Raw genomic sequence first — 26,333 nt, 5'->3', positions numbered from 1 at the left:
TTAAATATTATAACGATACATGTTATATATATAATTATATTAAATTTAATATTTTAGATGAAAAGGACAAAAACGGTGGAACGATACGGTAGAATTACAAGGAAAATTACTAGTGCAAGGATCGATATGCTGAATTTACTTTTAGGGCCGAACAGTGTGCATTACATATAGGAGGCAAATTCGTGTACGGCCGTGGATAAATTGCAACGAGCGTCCTCTGGTCGCGCCAGCTGCCGGCGAATCGCGCATTTGCGTCACGGTCGTCACGTAACTTGTTTTACATGGCCGCTTTTGTCCTGCATGAATCTTATTAGCGCCAACCCATTTTCCCAGGAATCGAGTTAAATGCAGTTTTACACATTAAACCGTTCCCGTTGCTTGTTCATCGTTCCCAACAAATAGGAAGGGCGAGTTCGTTACTTTCGCCGCCAGCTGTCGATCACTCGGAAATCATCGATTAATAATTAGCTATCACTTGAAACGTTTGCATACCACGCGACCCGTGTTTTGTGTCAGTCGAGTCAAAAGTGATGTATTTGTAGGTTATTTTTTAAGAAGTTGATAATATTCTTAATACGAGGAATTTGTTATTAGCGTTACTAAGCGAAGGATGGTCTGCCGTGAATAGTGCGCGTAGATAATATCACTATGGAGAATGTTAGTTCGTAGTGGCAAGCATTTCGGAATTGTAATTCAGCGATACAGGGAATTCTGAAATAACGACGTGTACAATTATCTGTAGATCAGATATACACGCGAAGATTAAATTTCAATCTATGCTGTTTCATGGAAACGCCAGGATAGTGGCCAGTCTCTGATTCGTCGGACTAGTTAGCAAGTCATAATCTCACGGAAAATTATCGTTGCTGCTTTAGTGTGTATAGATAGATTGCGATCTCGTTTAAAGCTAATCGAAATTAATTACTGCAATATTGAAAACAAATTCTTAAGCTCTCTATCTAGCTAACGGTGTAACACATTACGAATCTTTAGCACCACGTCAAATTACATTCCTTCTGACGAGTATCGTAATTCCGCGCAAACGGAATTAACACATTTTAAATACTTGGTACATCGTAGGACGAAACGTGCGAACGTACGACGAAGACACGACGACGCGACGGTAAAAATACACGTCGTACTTTTTTTTTTTCTCACCCCGCGGCATTGTTTCCACGGGGAAAGTGGTTTATATTTACCCCCAGGGAAGGATGACTTTTATAGGAGAAGCGGAATCCCATCAAGCGCATAATATAGCCGCCTATCGAGTTGGTCGGGAGCGGCGCGCAATCGACGCGCGAACAATACGTTCCGTACGGAGCGATATAATCGTTAAATATTTCGTTTCGCCGTTGTATAAATCGTATCCGTCAAAGCGTTATTTTTTTCCGCGCTATATCTTTTTTTCCTTCGTTTTTCATCCGTTCCTCTCTTTTTCTTTTTCGCGCTTTTCTCCTTTTTTCATCTTTTTTTTTTTTTTTGTTCGATCGAGGTTGGTTGTTGTTTTAATCCGAACTGTTAATCTCATAGATCGATCTCCGGCCGCGGCGGGTAATTCAATACGGCCGGGGCGAACAATTTTCATTCATCAGCGCGAATTCCATCAGCGAAGATATTCCAACGTTTGAAACACCGTGCTGAAAACGGGGTGAAAAAAAAAAAAAAAAAATTGTGCGAAGCGCGCTTTAGAGAAACGAGGCTTCGATATTTTCTAGCGATTTCCGCGTCCTCTTCGCTGGTGTCGCTCGTACGCTCTCGACACTGAATTATATAGGTTAGACGGAGAAAGTTTCCAGCGAGTTTCTATTATATTTACCACTTTATTCGATGGCTGAAGGATTCTCGATTGTCGCTTGGTAACCTATATGAACGTTCGTGACGAGGTTTCTTTGGAAACGTTAATTGGGCGTTGTCGTGGAAACGGACTTTCTGGAATTCATTCGACTTCATGCTGTGTTATAGTGCACTATTGTCGGTTATGAATAATGTATTTTAGGTAGATCGTTTTTAATAGGCCAGATTATAGATATACTTTCTCGATTGAATTTTAATTAAAAGTCCATAAAATACAGTGACGTGCAAAAGTGTAAACACACTCCGCTGATTTTATGTAAAAGGCGATAATACGACTAATTTTTCAAGTGATCGGTGAAAATTAGATAACAGTAACAACAAGCTACGTCTGATTAACGAAATGTAATAGTACATTTTCATTAACATTAATAATGTACAGAATATTTTATAATAATTGTGTTTTGAAACAATGTTTACAGTTTTGCACGTTTCGTCAGAAATATAGCATGTAAGTATAGTATGAAGATAACATGTAAATGTCAGGGAAACGAAACTGTCAATAAGCACTGATTGTCCACTGTTTCGCAGTCAACTGTTTCACACCATTGTTAGATTACTTTTCAGTTTGATATGCTTAATCCAAGTTGAAGCCACTTAGTGAAGATAAAAGGAACAGTATTATTTGTTTGTGTGATAAAGGTTTGTCGTTGCGGCAAATTGCAAAGAAGCGGAAGGGGATGATTCTACGCGAAAAATCACGCGCGAAGGATCGTAGGGATATTGATGGCTCATTAGGCCTGTCGGCGCTTACACTTCGGTGATACTTGTACCGACGAAACTGTTGGAAAGTTTTGTTGTCGAGTGCCGCTACAAATACTTTTTATATCGAGATAATGTCTCCGATGTTTGTTTGTTGCTAACTGCGATAGTATTTATAATTTATAATAGTAATATTCTTGAGTATTCCAAGTACTCTCAACAGTTGCGACCTCGTGGGTAATCAGACGGTCGTCTCGCGATTTAATGTGTGTGCGCCTTATAAAAACTTCCGAGTGGGAAAACAAGGAAAGCGTGGAAAGAAACGAACCTAGATTCTCGCAGGATCCATGTAAATTTTGCAGTAAGAGAGGAAAGATGGGGGATGGAGCCGTCTCGCAGGATCGATAGAAACTTTGCTCGATTCATCGTGGTCCGCTTGCGCTACTATCGAAGGATAAACGGTAGTTTGTTCTACTTTTATCATGGCGGTAAGGAGAAACGCTTTCTACGGCGAATATTTCTAAAATCTTTATTACTGCTCATTGATAGTTAAAATAAGATTATTTCCATCTAAGATATCTTACTACTAAAAATAAAAATACTAAGCCGATATACGTCATACTCAAGAATAACTGAAACTAATATCCTCTTCAAATCTAAATTAAATTAAACGAAATTCTAATCTAAGTAATCTCTGAACATAATTTTTCAAACTATTATTCACTATTATCTATCAATTTACAATTATTATCTGTAACAGGATGACTGATTATACGTATATATTATTATATTATTACATCACGTATTTATTAGTACTCATATCAGTTAGTAATAACAGGCACAGAAATTGAATAATATTCTATTACTACGTGACGATGTAGGTAATGCGATAGTGAACTTAAACGCGTTCATTATAAAATTAATTCACGCACACTTCGGTTATTCCCAGATGAGGAAAAACGACACTAGTGCCGCGACAGTCACCTCAATTCTCTCTGGTCCTCGATTAAACGCGAACGAACGAGATGGTTGCAATTTAAAGGGGACGATGATCACTTATGGAGACACTTGTTTGCGCCGAGGCGCGTTTCTGCACGACAAGAGCCCGCGGACTAAAGCCGAAACGAGGGATGACAGAGCACAATTGACGGCCACGGCGATAGCAATGCCCATTTTATCCCCAGGAGGATATAAATAAAACTCAAATTGAGCGAGGGTGCGCCACCGACGCGATGCGCTGCGTCTACAATGTATTTACGCAGCCAGCACTTCCACCCCGTAATTTCATTTTAGATAAAAATTCCGCAACCCTTCCCGACGTCGATATTTACATTTTTATCCGCCCGCTGATATTTTTGTTTACTCGCCTCGTCGTTTCCACTACAGTTCTGGTTTCCGTGGTAGATTTCACGGTTGCATCATGGCTTCATCACAGTCAAGTTTTTCATTCCCCTTTCCTTTCTTTTTTTTTTTTTTTGCTTTCGATGAGATTCGCGTAAGATATTTACATATCGCGATTTACTGTGTTCCTGAACATGTAGTTCATGATCAACGCATGATCCGTGATTGCTAAACTCTTCTGTCTCGTATTTGTGGATTTTCTCCTTATCCAGAATATTTGTAAAATACAGAATTCGTTAAGAATTACCGTACAACCATTTAGAAAATTTCAGGAATTTTTTTTCTTAATTCGTTGAAGCTAGATCACCAAGCAATGGTTTGCCATATTGTAAATTGATTGAAAATAAAAGCAAACGAAATGTTGCGTTAACATTGTCCCTTAATGGTAGTGATCCTATGCATTCCACTGAAACCCTACCACCACACACAATCAATCAGAGAAAAAAGGCAAAAATGTTTCCCTCGGTCGAGAATCGTCGCATTAAATATGTATTACCTAGGCGTTGGTAAGTGGCGCGCAATTAATACTTTCGAATTCAATTAGCCAGGCGCGCATGAAGAATCTTCGAATAAAACTCGCGACCATTGCCGCAGAGACGCGGAGAAAACGTCGGCCGTGGTGAAAACGCAGTAAAAAACGTGGGCGAGCGCCACCCTAGCCTGGGCGGATTGCATTAATTCCATGCACGACACGTAACCCTAGCAATAAAGTGGCGTAATTGCCGATGCGTCCGTGCCCTTTGGGCGAGAAGAACACGGGCAGAAAAGCCCATTGGCGTCACGGCTACGAGAGGCGGAATGGAGGAAGGTGGCCTTACAAATCCAGCTCGACGCGCCCCACACGGAGCACGCAGACACGAAGCCGACTTATGCGAGCCACGTGCGCCATTCTAATTTGCTTACGAGCAGCGTGGCCTTAAAGCAGAATGCGTTACGGGGAACCCGTACGTGCGACGACCACCATGGCGCGAACAATGCGACGCTGTCCTGCTCGTTCTCCTTTTCTTATTGTTTCGCTGCTTCTAACCTGGACATGATCCATTCGGCCGACATTCTTTACGCGACCGAATAAAGAAGTCAAGTGGCGTTCCGCGTGAATACGTCGTTTCACGGGGTCTGATCGTTTGGTGAATGTGTACGGTGCGGTGGAGACAATTGACAGTGGACTGTTTGTATGGGTGGGATTTTTCGGAGGTTCGATTGATGTCACTGGGGGATCAATGGGGTACTGTGGATTTGGAGTAGGCTGATAAGGCCAGAGTTTGTAGATTACGTGGAGTGATCGAGGGGATGGTTACTTAAGTGGTTGTTGTTCGGTGAAGTAGGGTAAGATACAGGGGTTAGGTGAGGACTCGTTAACTTGACGAAAATATTTAATCATTAGATATTTTTATTACTTGTTGAACGAAATCTTATCGAGACTACAATAAGATATTTTCTCGCGAATATCGTTTTGAACAAACTGGGAGGGTGATTTGCATGTACTCGATCCAGAACGCGAATCTTTTATTCTTCGATTGGAAAGCGAAATCGATGCGCTTGTCGCGGAAAAAGACGTTGCAAATTTTATTCCATTCCTTCATTTCGTCGCTATCGTATCCAGACCAATTTATATTCCGTCGGAGAGTCGCGCGGAAAGCCTGAAGGACCTAATATAATCCTGGGTACAAGGGGTGGCCGGTACGCTTGGGATCTAACCTGCATACATTTCCCAAATAGGCGCGTTAATGTTAAGAATACCGCGCGCGTGTTTTTCCGTCGCGGAGGGGCGCAAGAAAAAAAATATAACCGTGACGAAAATATTAGGGGAGGTTCGTGTCCCGAGATCTACTGCACCTCCCTTCATGTAGTTTCGTTCCTATTCGAAGGCAATGCTGAGTACGCATTTATTTCATAAGAGATACTATTTTTTGTCTTTAACTTAATAATAGTGGAGTATATAGGATGGCGTATCATCGAGTGTCGATTGGTGCCGCTTGAGGGATTAGTTCACAACATGGTAATATTCGTAGCAGAAACAGCGGCAACAACTACCGCAACGTCTATTAGCCCTATAGTTCACCGTTGCAAGCAGCTAAAACTACGACAATCGCATCGCCGAATTCCATTTACCGCGATACGTCTGGCGTGGCGTAACTCGGCAAATTAGATGACGTCGTAAGGTAATTTGAGCGGTCTCGAAGGAGCGGCTTTAATTCCGTGTAAATACGCGAACGAACAATTTACAGCTGGAACCCCGGGCCTGGATGAAATTTGCGATTTGACCGATAATTCTACGAAGTTACCCGACGTCCGGCATTTGCATTGTAAATCGGCGATGTCGCCGCGCCGTGGATCGCTTAAGGAGCCCAGCCCGACAAACTTTGTAATCGTATACAATTCTCCAGCTGGCGCTTTTTCCACCGAATAATTAGCAACGCTACCTATTTCGGTACTGGTGTTTCGATACAGCGTCCGTTGCTCTCCAGTATCACCTTTAACAGGTGCAGTTTTGGGTCAAAGTTAAAAGTGGACCCATTGACCTAACCTCGTCACGTACGATCGATCGTTCAACGACGATCATCGGGCAATTATGAATTCGCTAACGATAGTAAATTATTTGTATGATTGGTTAACCATTTAGCTTGTAGAATTTTGTTATTGACTTTCATATTTTGTAAATGAAAGATGTGATTTATGTTAGATACCTCGCCGTTTTTCGTGAATTTTTAGGTTAAATTACAGTTGGATGGAAAAATATATTATTTTGGAAAAAACTTTTCATTTAGCTTAGGATGCTGTTAAATATTTTCTAAACATAATTACGTATATTGGATTTAGGCAATTTGTAGGTTAACGTAAAGATAAAATAAAGTTCTTCACAGAAAGAAAGAAATAAACACACAATGCAAACTTACAATGTAGACATTCAACTCAAACATAAAAATTGAGAAAGAAAGAAAACAGAAATAAATTATCCTCAGCCAAAATAAACAACCAATTTTGATAAATACAACAATTCATCTTGTTTTTTATATTAAATTTAAAAGCATGGCTCGCAGGCAAACTGGTAAACATTAAACTAACCCAACTTCCACTTACCAACACGGTCTATGTCTTCTTGCGTATAGTAGTGATGCATCGTTGCTGCTGGGTCAGCTTGCGGTAGCAATTGAATCACTCGGGCGACAGTTTATGGCCGTACGATGATCATCACAACCAATACAGCGGTCACTTTACTCAGCTATTACTCACTTCCATCTCAAACAGTCGCGAGACCGCCCATTCGCCACTTCCTGCACCGTATATAGTTTCGTCTGTGTTTCCAAATCGTAACACTTTATCTAAATCCACGGAAGCCACGGTTTTATCTCCCTCCCCTCCCAATACCAGACTCCAGGTTTGACAAACGAAGTCAAAACGAGTTGCAATCTACGAAAGGCAAAAACGCGTAAACAAGTCACACGACGATCGCTGAACGAAACGACGGTCGTTTACCTTTCACCCTTCGTCCCATAGTTCAACGAAACGTAAGTCGGTCGTATGTAGACCAACGTAAATAATATTCTCGATGATACTCTGGATAAATCGGCGCCAGGTTACCTCGACACACCTTGTCCGCGCACGACGCGGTTAATTTTCGACGTGGCTGTCAAACCAACTGATCTATCGACGCGCGGCTCTTCGGCTGCTTTGCCGACGGCACTGTTTACGTGTACGCGCGGTTACACACTCACACACAATGTATCAGTGCCGTGTTCGTGTTGTAAATCGCCAATACACTCGTGAGGTGCACTCGAATTTTCGCGCGAGGTTTCCGAGTCGAACTTTAAGGTTATGATAGAAGTGAAAGCCTTAACGGGATGCTGTATACGTACGCAACACTCGGCGACCAGGTGGCGGTTGCTCGCGTGGCCGAGCCGGCGGGCTGTGTAATCAGGACGAAGAGAGAAGGAGATAAACTGAGAAAACGAACGAAACGTCAACCGGCGAAACGATTGACGCGATGGAAATTTTCTTGGCGACACAACGATATCAACAACAATCGAAACACGGGCCAAAACGACAGGTCCAACAACATTGTGGTGGAAAACGCTGGTCCGCGACGCGAGTCTGCGCAGTAGGCTGTTCGCGCGGCAGCCACGCTACGCAGCCAGTGGCGACGGTGGCGCCATCACAGTCGTCGCGCCAGCGTCGACACGCAGTACACCCCCGCAACATCCTGCTGCTGCCTACTGCCACCTACAACCCCCCAAAATCTACGGTCCTCATCGTACGCGTTGCAAACGTTCACCAGCCTACAACCGCCGCCACCGTTGCCGCCGCTCGTTCTCCCATCCGCCCCCGACCCACCGTCGCTCGCTGCGGTATCGATTGGCCCAGTTGTCCCTCGTCAGAACGCCGCGGCCGCTCCAACATTCGTACCGTCGTGTTTTCTTCATTTTCGTCTTTCTTATTTCGCATTGCCTTTTTCCTGTTCCGATTTGTTACTTTCATTTGGATGATTTTGAAGAAGAGACGAATGATTGAGGGAAGCGTGTTTTAGATTAGGCTCAGATGCACGTTTTCATGTTTCCTACGTCTTCGTCTCTCTTATGTTGCTTATTTTCCCTATGTCGATTCATTAATTTGACTTAAACGATTTTAAAGAGAGATAGGATGAACACGATTGAGTCAGATGAATTTTTAGATTAGATTCGATTAGATATATATCAGGGTGAGGCGAGTGACAATTAGTCTATGTTGAAAGAATGGGATTGGAAGTTATAAAATGCGATCTCTTAAAAACTGAATAAATTTTTTTAACTTTCGTTATCGATCTCAATCTCCATACCAATGTCTTCCTGTTTGTTTTTTATTGAAAAATTACTACCTTTAACCACTTCAAACAAATGGTTGAAAACTGACAAAGAATTTAACTTTGCACCCCTAAACTAATTGGATCAATGAAAACGAAAAGTTTTCTTCAGAATTAAATCTTCGATAATAAACGAACTTCTTATAATAAACGAACGATCAATTCGTAGCAACTAGTTCGTATAGTAGCGACTCTTTTAACAAAAGGCGTCGGAGCTTTGTGAGATCGGCAAAGACGAATCAATTGCACGATCTGCATGCTTCTCAGACTGCGATCCTCACTCGAGGACATCTCAAACAACTTGCTCACGGAAGGACAATTACCAAACTATAGGATCCGGACTGTAGACGGTTGTTACACAATTCGGAATACTGCAAGAACTTTCGATCATGCCCGGCAATCCACCGGGCGATATTGCATCCCACTAGAGGAAGCTACTTCGAACGTTCACGCTGATACGCAGCCTCTGAAAGCTCAACTTCCTCGGGAATACGACACTTCTTCGTCTTTATCGCCGATAAAACACTCTTCTACAATTTGGCCAAACGTATCCAAACCGGGCCTTTCTTTACTAACTTTCGTAATGTACAGGCTGTTCACGAATTCATGGTATCGATACATCGAGTGTATAGTATTTATCGAGTACTTATTGAGATGGCTGGCAAAGTAATGGCAATCGCGATAAAATAATACTTTCTTTTATTATTATAAAAAAACATGATAAATGAAGATGAATTTTTCATATCTTCTTCCATTAAGAAGAGAAAAGACATCAGAATGTGTAGTATACTATCTTGCCGCAAAGGCTATTTTTGCACAATTTATTTCAACCAAGACTCGATTATATAAATTTCATTTATTATTCAATTATTTTGTACTGAAGGAAGCTTTCATTAAAAATACCTTTGTCGGTACATTTTATTTAAGACACACACACACACTCTCTCTCTTTCTCTTTATTATCTCTTCGCAGAAAAAAAATCTTCACATATCAAGATTCTTCCAGTATCAACGATAAAATAAAGGCGAAAGCACAATAGATTTTTGGAAGAAAATTCCGGAATTCCAAGGGAAACTAGTCCTTAGGCTTCTTCTGTTGATCTGAACGAGGGTGGATCGTTCGCTGGGAAACACGGGGTATACGGGGCAATGGTAGCCAGTGCGATCGTGACCGGGGAGAACCAGAAAACAGGAGGGCGCATAAACGACAAAGGAGGGCAGGCATTATTACGTGCCAGGGCTGAATGCATGACAATGCCAAGCGAGATTCTCGTTCCTCGTTCGTTTCCACCGATCCCAAGCATCGAGTTCTCTCTCTGTACTTCGGCTTTGTCCCCTTGGTCGGTGGGAGTCTCGCGGGTGCGGCCCAAGCACCGTCATGGGACCGCCATCGCTTCCACAATGCTACGCTAACAAGGTCAGCAATTAATGAATCGCTGGAAACGCGTCGCCATAAAAATGCGACTATTCTAGGGGGACTCTACGCATATGTATGGCACGGGGTGACTAGAAATCGACTTCCAGGTTGACGTGGCCCTTTAAATTTCGAAAAGAGAAGAGAACCAAAGAACAAAATTGCGTATAGAACAGAGGAGCGTTCTCTAATATATAATAATATAAATCTAATATAAATTGTCGATGTGGTGAATAGTCCAATCAGTAGATATTGAAAATATATATATATAAAAAAAAAAAAAAAAAATTGATGTACACTTGTGTAGATGATATCAAGAATACTTCTATACTTTCTATACTTTATGGAAAACGAAGTTCTCTCTAGATAACAATTACTGCTGCAAAGGTTCGCTATAGCTGGTGTCATAAATCAAAAAAAAAGAAAGAAAGAAAAGCAAAAAAGAAGAGGGAAAAAAAGAAGTAAAAATAATACTACTATATCTATGCATATGGTAATATCCACGTTTTTTAGCTCGCTAACGGACTTTTCACGTGTCAATAATTCTATCGTCGCGCGAAAAGAAATCGTACACGCGTTTCAAAGTTTTTCTGTTTCGCGTAGCGCAGCCCTCTCTCTGGCGCGCGTCCTCTTTATGAAAACTCGCGGCCATTCTCGTCCGACTGCCGCGGTAACGGATGAACTATTTTCCCGTGAATATTTCGGAACTATCAAAAAATATCCTTTGAGGTAAGCATCGCTGGAGAGGCCCGCCGGTGGTTTGCATTCGCCTACTGTGAAAATGGAACTCTTCAAAAATTGAGCGCAACACGTTCCAGATTCAACCAGCTGATATTTCTATTCAGTTGCAATAAAAAATGCCTCTCTTCTTTCGCGTTCCTCGTTACAAAACAAATAAAAAAGAAAAAAAAAGCGAAAGAGGAAAAAAAGGGAAAGAAATGAGAAAAAAAGGAGGAAATCCTTGTACTTACAAGGAAACGGTAATATCGATGAGGTAGATAAAGAAACGTAGTTTCATCCAAAAATCTGTGGCTGTTATTACTCGTTGGTGTCTCGAAGTTTCCTCGGTTTTGCTTTATTCGTCTGTTATTAATACCAATATTAATCTAGAGACAAATATTACACGGGATTTCACACACGTTATCGAATGAAAATGTTTTCTATTTGTACGCTCGCCACTGTATAAAAATTGTCTGAATCGTATGAGACAGCTTTGCAACCTTCCTAACTGCAATTCAAACCGCAACGAAATAGATGAAACACAAACTGCACAGCGAACAATGTTTTATACGTTACAGATCGTTATACGTTAGAGATAAAAAGACCAGGGCTGTAACAGCGTGGACGTTTGACGTCAGTACGGCGAAATGGTTGGAAAATAACGAAAGTAAAACGGCGGTCATTCATCGTCGCCTACCGCGATTTTTTAGCGCGCTGGAAATTCGCACTTTTATGATTTCGTTTAAATTACACGGAAACCGGGTCCCCGTTCGACTGGAAACATTACTTTGGAAAATTGACCGCGCACCGGCAAGGGATGGAAGAGGAAAGAACACGAGGGGTGCACGCGTGTTATTTCCATAAATGTCCCCAATGCATAGAATTCGAACGTGAAACGGTAAAACCTCCACCTCGAGGAAATCGATTCTTCGTTTCTGAATTTTTTAACGTGGTTTTAATTTTCGAGTTTTCACCTAGGAGCTACAATTGTTATATACTTTCTCGTTTGGATCTTGTTTCTTTTTTAAATGATTAATAGAACGAGTGAGTGAGAATTATTTGTGTTGATCCTTTCGACAACTTGAATTAATAATTTATTCGCGGCGCGCAGAGAAAGTTGATTATATTCGTAAGAATTTAATGTTTGTCATTTTCAATTCATTTGACTGAATTATCTAAATGCGAAAGTGAAAAGTGAACAGGAAAAATGATAGAAATACGTAAAACAAGGACGTAGTCCGCTTTCTTACGGTAACCCAACACCTTAATTAGCACACGATCATATTCATAATCCAAAGGGGTTGAAAAATTAAGCGACAGAATCGTGTAATGCCGTCTACGCGGATGCAAGGTCATCAGCGCGTATAATTCGGTGTTTAACGTAAACGTTAGCGCATTCCTTCGGCGCCCTAATGCTTGCAACGATACGTAGCCCGTGAAAGTAAACCACTGCCGCGACGGATTCGACGCCTTGCACCGGGAGCCACTAATTACAAGGGACCCGGTAAATTACGTAACTTTCACAAGGCTCTACGTTCTAATTTGCCTCGATCGTTAAAAGTGTCTTCGCCCTCCAGTTTATGCATATTCATCGGCCAATTTCCTTCCTTTCTTTCCTTCCCTTATCTCTCTTTCTCTCTCTCTCTCTCTTCCCCTTCTTTTCTTTCGAATCGTTTCTCTCTTTTTAACGAGTCGGCGAATCCGAATGAACACCACTTGATTTATTCCATTCGGAACCATCGACCAGACCGTCCCCTAATCATCGTTTTGTAAATTAATGGTGGGCAACGTCGCGTCGCTTCGTGGTTGATCGTGGCGTCGCGGCGCGGATATAATGCACCTATGCGGCATCTCCAATTAACGCGGATGACATCGCTGCATTCCGATAGATACGAACAAACGTGAATGCATACGAGAGAAAAAGAGATAGAGATAGAGATAGATAGATAGATAAATAGATAAAGAGAAAGAGAGAGAGAGAGAGAGAGAGAGAGAGAACGACAGCATTTCTCGTTATTATACAACGTATAACGAGAGGCTATAATTACCTTCGTATATACGGTGCACTTCGTTATCTACGACTCACCGCTGCTAATTATCTCCGCGACTTTTGATACCTGTTCCTTTTTTACTGTTTTTCCTCTTTTTTCAGGATATTTTTACGGGGGAGATCTAATGACGAGTATATAGGAAGGTGTGGAGGGTGCGAGAAATAGGGTTTTATGGTTTTTGTGGGGTGGGTGTCGCGGGTCTCTTGCAGAGTTTATGGACAGTTTATTCATCGTATAACGATCCGTACAGTAAATTCTAATCTTCGAAGTAGAGCGTATTGGATTCTGCGGGTTTATTGGGCAAGGGTGAATAAAAGAAATTAAAGAGGGAGAGGAAGAAGAATGAAAGGAAATGGGTGGAAAATGTAAGGGGAATGGAGTAAACATGGAACAGAAGAAGAAGAAGAGAAACGGAAAGAAAGTTAAAGGAAAGTACGATGAAAGTTCCAAAATACATCGTTGCTTATGGCGTCGCATCAAGCGTGGGATTAACTGAAGTGAAAAAGCTATTACAGAAGAACGTTCTGGCGTTTTCAACTTGAAGCATCAAAAAAACAAAAAAAAAAACAAAAAATTCATCCCCATTTTTAAAACGCTCGACCAGCTTATGAAGGCTTTCTAAACGTTTTGAAGAATCTTCATGCTCGTGAGAGCATCTCGATCAATGGAATACCAGCTACGACACGGAAACTTCATTCGGAACCACAACTCCTCTGGAAGAAGAGTCCATCGAACAATCGTAATCTGGGAACCGGTTCGGTACCTAATTCGTGTTACACGGCTCGCAAAAACCGGTAACAGAATTCCACCTGGCAGTGACGCGTTGGAAATCAAATTGGCCCGGCCAGGGTCACGCGACCTCCGCCGACCGGCGAGAGCAAAAAGAAAGAGACAGAGAAAGCGAGCCATCCAGAGCGAGCTGATTAAATCAACGAATCGAAACTTCACGGCAAGTCGCGGTCATTCAATTTCCCCTGGACTCTCCAAGGCTTTCGTCGATGCAGCCGTAACCTGCCGGGAGCTACTGGCCCAGCGAAAAGTTCTCTTTGATCGTGGATTGCATCGGCCAAGATAAAACGGGACGCAGAATAGAACCTACTAAAACAGCGAAAGAGAAAGAAGCTGAAGCGGCAGAACTAGAGAACCGAACTAGAGGAACGAGGAAAACGGAACAGAGTTCGCGAACAGAGAAGGAACCAATGGAGGGTGCAGCACAGAGTGAACACGGTAGAGTAGAAAGGGAAGGGTAGACGAAAAGACAGCGGAGCTCGACGTGCCGCGACGACTCGCAGCGTGAACGAGAACGAGAACGAGAGGAAGAGTTGGTTGGTAGGAGGAGAAGAGTTACGGCAGCGCATCCACCGAATCACAAATGAGTTGCGAGACTCGATTAAGCATCTTCCGGATGCATTATTAAGGGTACCGGCTAAAGGGGAGAGGAGTAGCGAGAGAGTGGACTCGTCCAGAGGGTTGGATACGTCGACGTCAGCTAACTTGGGGGGTGGGCGAGCAACTAATGGGTTGTAGCCGGTATGTGCAGCGGATTATACGTCCTCGGTCAAGCCGGTACAAGCCATCGTACGTGGAGAAGCTCCAGAGAGCGACAGAGAGAGAAAGAGAGAGAGAGAGGGAAAGAGAGAGAACTCGATAGAGCGAGAGAACGTGAATGTGACGAAAGAGCAGGATATCGCTCGAACTATCTGTGCAGGCTTAACCTGCAGACTTTATGAACGGACCAGTGTCGAGTTCAAGGCAGATAAGAGCCAACCACCTCCGTGGTGTCTTCGTGCCTTCGTTCGTTGAAGTAGGAGATGCGGCCTTGCGAGTCTGTTCTCGTTTCCGTTTTAGGAAAATGCGAAATCCGGTGGATGCTTCCGTAGACACGCGGCCGTCGCTGGGGGTACATTCCATGCACAGCTTTCCAACGATTAACGGTAGATTTCGTGATGGGGATTTTGAATTTAGGTGGGTAGGATGGAGGCCTGTTAATATTCAAACGGTCATCCTCTCGAGGTGGAAGTGGAGGATGTAAAGAATTAACGGCTAGGTTATCGTAATTTTGTCGTCGTTTGGGAATGGCACGGCTGAATTAATACGAGTTGCGAAGGATTTTAATGGGTTCTGTGAAATGGAAAGCAGTTGGTTGAGAGGATGGTCGGTAGAATAGCGCAATGTGCTGTCAACTAGAGGTTTAAACGCGCGTAGTTTCTTCATAACTTCCAGATCTTTTCATACAGAGTCTGCTGATTTTAATCAGAGCTCGATACTACACGTAAGTTGTATTGAAAATGTTAAAAAATAAACGTTGATACAAAGGGATTCCCAAAAGTAAATTAGTACGTTCAAAACAACGGTGATTCACATGATGAATTGGTCCATCCTTCTCACGCAATAAATTAAATACGTTCCAATTTATACAACTCGATATAAAATGCTCAATTTAAGCGCTTGTTTGCGTAGATCAATCGACAATTGAACACCAATTTAGGTTACCTACCAATTTCATTTGAAAATCTCCGGGAATTAATTCGTACAATTAATCAACTTCTACAAATTTCCAATTACTATCAGCAAACTGAAAGTTAATCGAGGAATAAAGAATTCATTGCCGTTGTTAAACGTACTCCATAATCATCAGGAGAATGTATTCCTCCATAGAGAGTTGTTCAACAAACACATAAAAATAAACTCACTAGACGGCAAAATTGAAGATGACAAGAAGTAAAATCGATCTCCGTCGTTGTCACGTCCTCTACAAACTTGAAATAGCGAAAAATTTTTATGGTTTCGTAAGAACCATCACATATTCCCTTCGCCCCTTGTTATCGAGTTATGTATCCTGTTAGATTTATAAATATTATATTTATAAGACTAAAAAGATGAGAACTTTTCCAATTTAATTTGGGATATCGGAGTTTCTGACATACCATGCCCAATTGAAAGGCGTCCAGCTAATGTAATATTAAAGGAAATTTCCCTTTGGAAACCTCGTACAATTATTCTAGCATTCCTTCCACTTCCTAAAACAATTTGCTGATTTCTTTTTTAAAAGCTCCATTATCTACCTGGTCGCGTTCTCTTGTATCTCTTAATTAAACGTCGCCTTCTATTTTTCTAATTAAATTCAATCCGTTTGCAGTTTCTTCCGTTGAAACGACAATTTTAGCTTTGCAAAAATTTCGAATTCGATGGGAACCAAATCTGGGTCATAGAAAAATTGGCAATCCTGTATGATACGCTATTTTGCAAAAGATTGCTAAAATTTAAAAGTCAAATTTCTATCGCTTGTTGATTATCAATGCAACTGTTACAGAGCGCATAAGCTGATACGTAAGCTCCATATATATGTACATATCGTCCATACATACGCAATAAGGTTTGTTTTCAACGTTTGCTAAGTTACATCAAGATCACGCGATACGTTTACGAGATATTCAAATGGCTGGATACATTCCGCACATCGTATTGCACGTTCAACACATATAAAAACACATATACTTTATACTTAGACCGTCCGATCTACGCTATCTTCGCGTAAGTATCCATAACCGAGGTGACAGGGTCAGCCTTGACGGGCAGGAGGTGACTGTGAGGGCTACTTCGCGCGGGATTTCAATTTCATAGCGCGCCAGAACGTCATTCGATCCTTATTCCCGCTTATAAACGCGAAAGGCGTTGCGATAAAAGTTACCAGGCTGTCCAACCTCGAGAAAATGGCAGAGTCATGGCCACTGATGAAACGAGTACGTAGAAAAGGCGATAAGAGAGTCGAACTCTGGCGCGTGAATGGATACTTGGAGAGTTTTTCTGTTTGAGATGTTGCGTAACATTTTATATATATTTACGTAGAGTGTTATTAAATTAGAGAATCGAATATAGAATTAAATTGCTACAGACGACAAAAAATAGGATAATAGACCTACACAGATTGCGAATGAATACTAAACTAAATGAATAAAAGAACTAAATAAATGTCACTTTACATTTCTTATCTGTTCCTGTTTAAACATACCACGGGCATAAACAAAAGATAGTCCTGACTATAAAATAGAATTTGGTTGATAAATCAGCATGGACAAGCGACAAATAACGAGGTTGCTTAAAAAAAATCAGTTAACGGGAATATTATTTAAATCCGTGATGGCAATAACGGGAATATCGCGTGAATGATTACGCCGTGCCGGCTGAGTGGGGGGATCACCGCGGAGCAATGGGCAGCGTTACTATCGCAGCCGACGCTACCACCAGTGGCATCAGCAACGCCATCAACGCCACCACCACCATAGCCAGCATCCCCATCGCGACGACCGCCGCCACCACTGGCAGCGTGGCCGGCGGATAACCTCCGTTTGTAATATTATTTCAGGTATGTGTACGCACGCACGCAGACCTATGCTGATACGATGAACAGCTACATATTATGCGCGTACGCATAGACACGTGGAGCAACGCTGGTGTTCGGTCTGTCGCCGCACATGTTGGTTGCCTGAATGCACGCGAGCCACCGGTAGCGCAATCGAACAGTATAAAAGGAGATAGCGGTCCGAATATCTGCGAAACGCTCTGAAACGGCGATGCTTTTATTCGCGTGAGCCCGCCATCACCGGCAAATAGCTTTTGCATAGTTATCTCGGTTCTCTGATATCTGTCGCCGTTCAAATGTACCGCGTCATTAGTGGCGGCCCAAGCGCTGCGCGCGCACCTGCAACGCTCTGTGTCACGCTGATATGCTCTCGGCGCTTGTTTACGTTTTCCCCAGCGTAGCTTGCGGCTACGTCGTTACGGTTCGCTCGATGCACAGCCCATTTCCGATGCAACCCTCGATTACTCTTCGGGAATGGACTTGACGGAGAATACTACGAAAGTTTATTTTGTAACTCGCGTGGATTTGTTGATGGGCGCCTCGCGAGGTTTGCATGCCGATAATTGGTGTCTAATGGGCCGCGGCTCGATTCAGGGGATAGCTTGTATCGTACAATGTTTTGATTAGGTTAGAAGAGAATAAGAATCTTAGAGATGTAAGATACGACTCGATCTATTTCCTACTGGAAATTTTTTTACGCACGATTTCTTGTAATAGCGTATATGCGCTGAAATAGAGTATACATCAGTTCATACGTACAGCGATAAGAAATAGAGAGGCTATAGTAACACTTCGTAGTAAGTAAATTGGGTCAAAGACACAGGAGTACTTTAGACAATTAGGATTATACTTCGTATGTACCTTGGAAATCAAATTGCAGGTTATACACATTTACCAATCTCGGTAGACGTTTAACCTTATTGCAACTAGTACTTCTAAATCGTAGTATCCAAAATCTACACACTAAAACGTGGGAAAACTTATCTGAATCTTCCCAGAAGTCATGAATCCTCATCCTCTGACTAGGATCCAGTACGAAGGGAGGCGAGGAAAACGGTAACGACGTTTCGGACACCGGGCTGCCCTGATGTTATCGTCCGCGAGAATTGGTTTGCGCCCCGTCCTTTACACTGTTTAATATCGACGCATGTTATTCGGGTCCGATCGGCCGATAACGATATTCCATCGACGAGGGCGTACGCCTTGGGTGTTCGAAAAAACGTTGAAAGAATGGGTTCGAGGGGTAACGGGAAGCGTCACGTGCGCGAGATCTTGATCGTGTCGCCTCGTCGACGTGTCGGGACACGTGTTATTCGTGCTGACAGTTGCGCAGCGGAGATGGCCCTCGGATTACGCCGCCGTGAGGATAAATCCTCGAATGGGGCGCGCGACTTCTGGCTGCCCATGTCGATCCGAACACGGCTGAGCAGATATGCTCGTGAAACGCGAACTGACACGCAGATCGAGTCGATCTTCCTCCTCTAGTTATGTGGATGTGCGCAACACATTCGTCGAGGAAGATGAAAGTTAGCCGGGGAAGATGTGGGTGGATCATGATGTAACGTGTTCTTGGCTTTGAATGAAGTCGAGCTGGATTTCGTCGTCGTCGTTACACAGTTGTAGGTGTAGGTGTAGGTACAAATTGTTATTTATCGATATTTTCGTATTATGGTAGAGCTTTAGTTATTTGAAACCATCAGGCTACAAATAATTCGCGTAACGAGAATGTTCAAATAAATAAGATAAATTACGTTTCACTGTAATTGCATTTTTTCAAAGTTAAGAAATCACGAACGAAGAATTATGAATTAGGTTGCAAGCAGACATCTTCAACAAATGCAGTAATATATACTCGACACATGTTCGACACTTGCCAGGGAAATCTGCCTAAACTTCCATACGTGACAGCAGGCGCGATAATCGAGCAGATCTACGAGGAAGAAGCGATCGCGTCAGCGCACCAACGTTCAGAGCCATAGACCGAGATGGTGTCGGTGCAATTTGGAAGAACGTAGACGCATTCGCCATAACCATGCCGGATGCGTCCGGCCATATGGTATATGCACGGTTAAGCTGGGGTAGCTAACCGTTCTTCCACCTTTGAAAATACATTTTGGACAACGTTGTCGTTTTCCAAAATACATTTTTCAATGGCAAAGTCGTCACCTTATGTTACAAAAGTGTCATGAATTCCTCTGATCCTTATTCTTTCCGACAAAAGAGAAATAGGGTTTTCTAGCTATGTTCATAGAAATTTACAACTTATCATTATCGCTATCATTATGGCCCAAGTATATTTCATCTTAAAATTTGCCTATGCTCTAATTCAAGGACACCAACGTCTCTCGAATCGATGTTCCACGAATTCTAAAATATCCCTCGATTCATCCGCAGGGACACGAATAGAGGATGGTAATGTTTCATGGATGCGACGATCCATCCCCAAGGTCGTCCCTGAAACCATGCACAGTGTCATGCAAACGTACGGAGAGGAAAGTGACATGGACCGGCTGACTCTTCGTTGACCTCATCCTTTCCGGTTTCATCTGCCCCGCTCCCTCTGTCCCCTTTGACGGCGTGTATCCCCATAGCTGGCGGACCCTGAAGATCAATACACGCACTACGCTCTCCACCTCGCATGACTTCGTACGGATTCTTCATTCAACGTCGACTGTTTTGTATTCCACCGGCCTTCGGAACGCTGTTTTCTTGGTCATTTATCGTGCGTTATACTCGTCGCCATGAATATCTAATAGATTCGCCCATTCCGTCCCGTTACGTTCCATTACTTTTTGCATTGTTATTCATAGATTATATCGGCAGGCTGTTGCTATGCGTTCCCATCGCAGTCGTTTCGTTAACGCGTATGTGCTTTTTGTCATCGACTTTGTTTTTAAACGAGGAAATCGTCATTTCTCTGTGAAACGTTTTTGCGATAACATCGACGTTGAATGTCAGCAGAAAACGAAAGATCACCGAGATTACGCAATTGACACTTAAGATCGTTACACGATCGCGTGATCGCACGATGTTATCAAGAAACTATCATTAGGATTCCACGTTTAGGGACGAAACAGGACATTGAAATTTGATCGTATACGTAGAAAATTATTTTTACAGTTAGTGTTAGTGCAAAGATCGAAATTTAGGAAATAAATCTAACGTATCGTTAACGACGTATCAAAAATCGCACACGGAACAACATTCCCTCAAATTGTATCGGAGACCCGGTTCGAGCTAGAAAGGAAGCAACGTTTCGTCAAGTTCGAGCAAGATCCACGAAGCGTTCTCGGTTTTCCTTTTACATTCGATCCGTTAGCAAACGTATTTTCCGTGGGACAGTCGGGGAAACGGCGCGAGAAGGAAAGACAGAATTATGGAGATAGCATTAGAAAATTTATACGACAGCCGGCCCGAGTGGCTGCACGGAAGAAATATGTTCACCGGATAATCGGATTGAAGTTACTGCACATACGTAAATGCGCATCGGAAACACGTTATTCGGCTATTTTTAGAAGCTGTTTTCCACCTCATAACACTGAATTCGACGAGTGCTGGCTGGTCTGGGTCGGTATCGCGCCATCGAGCGCGCAACCTGCGAAGCGCAGCAAAATTTTACAGCCTCCCTTACCTCATTCCGGGAGTTGCATATTCCTGTCTTTTCCCGATATCTCGCGCGAAGATTTCCGCTTATCGCCCACCTATAATTTTATTCCATGTGTAATATGCTGTTCTATAGAACGGAATCGCTCGAGTCAGAATTGACCATTTGAGTATGGAAGGATTGAGTATGGTACACGACAGCTTGACGTCGATACTACGATTTGCAGTAATTAGTAGCTTTCTGAGTACGAAATAGGGTTCGATACAGCACTTCAAATGGCTGATGTTAGTTAGAATCGAATCTTATTTAAGAACTGGAATTATTAACATTAACCAATGATAGCTTTCATTGGATTTCAAGTACTCGCGGTACTCTAAAGTTTACGTAGAGAACTGTTGGATGACTGATCCTTTCTTGCAATTAGCCATGATTCACAAAGGAAACTTGAGACTCCTCTAAAACAAGTTACATTGTTGGCTTCAAAGCAACGTTACTGTTCCGTACTATATATACAGTAATTAAATCAATGATAAGGCTTCTACAAACAATAGCTTCAATTGCAACATTAACATTTCCAACATCTCCTGTGAAGGTAACCAAACATCAAGTAATAGAATACGATCACTATGTATTTTGTAGACGCGATCAAATAGGACTCGTCATACTCGAGCAATGCGACGAATCCATTTTCGTTGAATCTAAATTATGTGAAGTATGTGGTCAAAGAGTCAGGCAGAACATAAGCAAGCAATGAATGCATTAAAACTTTATATGAGAAAAATATAACTCGTTATAGCAAACTACACTAATTAAAGCCTGAACGTCTAATAAATCCTCGCTTCTTTCTCATACATCGAATCAAAGATGAACAAATAGTTTGCTGGCATTTAAATTACACCGGTGTAGCGAAGTGTACAACGCGATGGTTTGTCGCGAGCGCAGTAACGATCCGTCGTGGTGATCGGAGCTAAAGAGAAGAGCCACAGAAGAGGAGGATGCAAGATAGAAAACGATGCGACGAACGTCGAACAACAACAGCGGAACCGAACGACGGGCAAGTTGACCAAAATGGAAACGAGTTTCTTCCTCGGCCCGTTTTACAATACCGTGCGAATGACACGCGCGGAAAACAGGTGGACACGAAAGTTGCACCACGTTGAACGCCCCTGGCACCACGATCATTCCCATGTTCATTAAAACGCAAACGAATTCCATGTGGAACGACGTCCACCACCGAAACGACCTGACTCGACCAGTTGTCCTGTCTTTTCGTCCTCGACCACAGGGATATCGTGTCGCCTGATATTCTCTGTTTCGCAGTAACTCGCCGGAATACGCGAGAACTCGAGAATATCGCGTTGGAGAGGAGAATGGTCAAACAGTGCAAAATTTGTATCTCTTCGGCCACTTAAAATTCTAATAAGGCGTCATTCTGTAAATCCTCAAGCATAAAAGTACAGGTACAAAGTTGTAAAGAACGTGGATGAAGCTGACGGTGTAGCGAAATACGTTTCATCTTTTCTTAGAAGTAAATTCCAGTATAATTACATTTTATGAGATATTTGCATCGTAATACATTACCTTAATTCCTAGTGCTTTATCGTCGTTAATTAACAATTTCGGCCATGTTTTTACATACTATATAAATATCGATTCTCCTTTACGCAATGTAAAGGTTCAAACCAGCGTTTGAATTTTTGCATTTCATCCACTCATTTCGAAGTTACCACTATGATCATTTGAAGTCGGAAAGTTGCAATTGGCTTTCCGCAGCACCGACAACTTCATCTACATTTTTTACAATTTTCCCATCACATTTGTTACAAATGATTGTACTTTTATTATATCTCAGGACACTGAATCCCGATTACAATTTTAGATTTCTGAAGGTGCACACATTTGACAATTTTCGACAATCCTCCTTTTCACTCAAATTGATTTTTGAATCTTGCAAATAAATTTTTGAATCTCCTTGGCGCAAGAATATAGAGGAGACTATGCACGTTCCCTCGATATTTTAATTCACCGAAATATTCTCCGTTTTATAGTTAATCGCAGGAGAGAACTCTCTCAAAATTTTCTTCTGTAAGTACCAACGACATATTTCACTAAATAATTCACTAGATCGCAAATACATATGCGCAATGTCAATTGATATTTTATGCATCTTCAAAGAAACCGTCAATGAAGATACAGCTTGCAGTGCAGTGAAGTTCACAACTCCATTTCCAATCTCAGAATGGAATTCTTCCATGTTAAGTGGACGCTCGTTTGTACGAGAAGAAATAAACGAGGGTGTCGAGCGTACCAACCCCTCTTCCTAACGGCTTTCGCCTTGATTCTTCTGCGTTCCCTGTCCAAGTTTCCCAAATTTCAACCCTAACGACCAGGCGCATACACGGGGCAATCAAATTCCGCGTTTCCGCTCGCGATATCTAAACATCACCCCTCCAGGAACTCAGAAGGAAGTCGCCGAAACGACTCTGCAGCTCGACGAGTTTCCGGCAGTCGAATCGGTCGCTGCGAATAAAACCTTCCTGGCAGGCGAACTTCGCATTAGCATTTGAAAAAATGTACGGACCCTCCTGTGTAAGCGTGCACGTGGCAAACAGGCAGAGAAATGATGAGATAAAAGGAGAGGGGAGTGAAAGGGTAACATGCGAGAATAACAGGTTTCGAGATACAATCGTGTTAATGTGATTGGTGTATCGAAATTTTGTTGCGATAAACGATTGTTCCAGTGCAAAGTCAGAGTCTAAAAATTAATTACAGTTTTGATTACGCTTAACGAGTTCATGATGGATTGCTGGCGTCGGCAATCGATTCTTAACGATATTTAACAAAATTGTAACTTACGGGTGAATTCTATCTTTTTTTTTTCTTGCCTCTAATTTGTACAAGGAACGTAGATAAAAATTCGTGGAAGTAATCAGATAGTAATAGCTATTTAATTGCCATTTAAACATCAATCGATCCCAATTTTCGAACATCGTTTATACTATTTTCTTCTTCTATTTTCCTATTTATTATCTCTCTCTCTCTCTCTATTACTCGGCGAGTATTTGCCCAACGAAATATTCATAGCCTTCTCGTGTTCGTACAATAACCATCACGTTAGACCGACGCGGCATAATGATCCACATCGATATTACTATCCTTGTAAGATGAAAAAGAGGATAGTTGGGCAGGAGTCGTTCCAGCAGACTCGCCAATTCGAAGAAGCCGCGATCCATCGATCCTATCGCTTCATTTTCGCGACGTTACGACCACGGAACGGCGTTACAACCTTTATCGGTGCTCGTCGATTACTTCCAGCGATCGATGAAACGAGTTACGTCGTCGTATCGCGTTGTGGAAGAAAGTACGGCGGAATCGATTTTCAAACACGAACAGAGAATAGAGATGGAAGCGGATGAAACAAACGATGATGTTACGTGCACGACAAAATTTTGGAATTTCCAGATTTATATGGTGAACACACTAGATGCAGAGCTAAAAGTTCAGAATCATTTTCTGCGTGTGATATTTTTATATCAGCTTATCTCTTAAATAAAGTAGATTCGAAAGGAATTCATTTTATTGAGAAATGTATAATTTTGTGTGCTAGACTAGATTAGACGCGTAGTAGTGACACACGTATGTGAATATGAGTGTGTGGAAGTACGTGTGTACGCGGCGTCTCGAAAAGCAGACGAATGTAACTGTTCCGTTGGCAGTGTGGTATGGAAGATGGTGAGACAAAGACAGTGCTGAGACGCGTGCAAATGTATATCGACGAAGATCCTGAAAATCGTTTATTAAATAAAACTATAACTATTTTAATTTGAATTCTAAGTGTAACCTTAATGTTCCTTTACTTTTATTTCGGCAATTAAGATCCCCAATTCTCAACACATTTCAAATAAAGTTTATTACAAAATAAACTCACATACCATAGTAATGTGTACACAAACACACACATATCTTCTCTATTCATTTGAAAAGTTGCAAAGTTTCGTGAAAGTTTCTAGAAGGAAAAAAAGACGATTGCGGATGAAAGACGGCCGTCAGCGAGTTTCCGGCGAATCCGAAAAGTCGGTCGTCGCGGGCCACGTAAAACCGGTGGAACACCACCGGCAGCAACCGGGCCATCCCTCTTGCCGCCGCGTGCACACACGTACACGACTCGACGCCAGGGGATGGAAATATAGGCGGTCATCCCCTAAACCAAAGTAACGACAGCCGACGCCGCCGGCGTCCATACGTCTTCTCCCTAAACCGTCCAATAAATCGAAGAAATCGATTGCTGATTGAATGGAAGCAAGTAGATTGCCATTTACTTTCTCTCTTCGTCCCGTGACGGTCCGAATTCTTCTCTTCGTACGTCTTTCTCGACGACCTCTCGGCGCGACCTCTTAGAAGCCAGTCGAGCTCGGTGCACGCGCGTGAATTTTTTCGCGAAATTTAAAAAATGATTTTGTAGTTTGAAAGGTGCATTTCTCTCGACTATAATCTATAGGGGATGTGATTTCGTTTATCGAACGCGTAACGGAAGGAAGTAACGATGATAGATGGTGGCTGCTTCGCGTCGATTAAAATTTCAGTGTCCCAGATTGACTGGTTCTCGAGGTCGGGGTTGCCTTTAGTTTTCGAAGCAAGTGGAAACACGTCCTTTGGGAGGCCGGTGATTTGTAGGTACTTTAAGGGTTGCTCGTCGGTTTGCGAGTTGGAAAGGTACAAAGACGAATCGCGGCGAGCTCTGGATATACCATCGTTGGCCACCATTCAACGCGGTATTTGCTTTTCGCTCCTGCGCTTCCGTTTTGCTCGTAGACGCTCGCCTGCATGTTTCATGGCCGAGTTTTCGAACATTGTAACTCTTCTAACGTAGAAAGAAATATCGATTCTGTCAGAAGCACCAGGCTTATTGATCCACAATCTTGACACGAACCTCGGACATTTCGACACATTGCAGATTAAATACTGTATTATCAAGTGTCATTATTTTAAAGTCACTTCCAACTATCGTCGTTTGTTATTCTGCCGATAATTATTCTTGATAATGTACGTATACGGAAAAATCGGAAAACCTTCTTCTCGTATATCTCACGCAAAGGATATTTCATATTTCTTTCGAAAATAAAATATTACGTTGGCAATTAAGTGATTGCGGATCTTGTCATTAGGTGGTAATTCCAAAATCCGCAATCACTTAGTTGCCAACCCAATAGACAAACTCGAAGACGGTATCCCGCTGGGGGTAGCCAACCACATGTTGTTTAGCAATAAAGCTAGAAAAATTTACCAAATGTTCAACTGGACAAATTGCAAAGTACAAATTAAATAATAAAAAAAAATGTCTTCCCTATGTACATTTCACCTGCCAAAATTGTTTTCAGCCTTTCTATTGA

The 26,333-nt window shown here is 42.2% G+C and overlaps 1 protein-coding gene across 6 annotated transcripts in view; it reads right to left on the bottom strand.

Moving 5' to 3' along the window:
* The window catches only part of LOC126873807 (teneurin-a), a 703,125-nt gene that overhangs the window by 258,322 nt on the left and 418,470 nt on the right, over positions 1-26,333 (bottom strand). Inside the window, exon 1 of one of the 6 annotated variants that reach the window (XM_050635100.1) lies at positions 7,036-7,378. The exons of the other annotated variants lie outside the window; for them this stretch is intronic. Coding sequence (XP_050491057.1) covers positions 7,036-7,075 — 40 coding nt within the window. The 5' untranslated portion in view covers positions 7,076-7,378. Of the gene's footprint in view, positions 1-7,035; positions 7,379-26,333 lie in introns of those variants that run through there. 6 annotated transcript variants of the gene reach the window in all.

The sequence above is a fragment of the Bombus huntii genome, chromosome 2, assembly GCF_024542735.1.
Source record: "Bombus huntii isolate Logan2020A chromosome 2, iyBomHunt1.1, whole genome shotgun sequence".
Lineage (NCBI taxonomy): Eukaryota > Metazoa > Arthropoda > Insecta > Hymenoptera > Apidae > Bombus > Bombus huntii.
The sequence above is the reverse complement of the archived record's forward strand: the minus strand, read 5'-3'. Positions and strand labels throughout refer to the sequence as shown.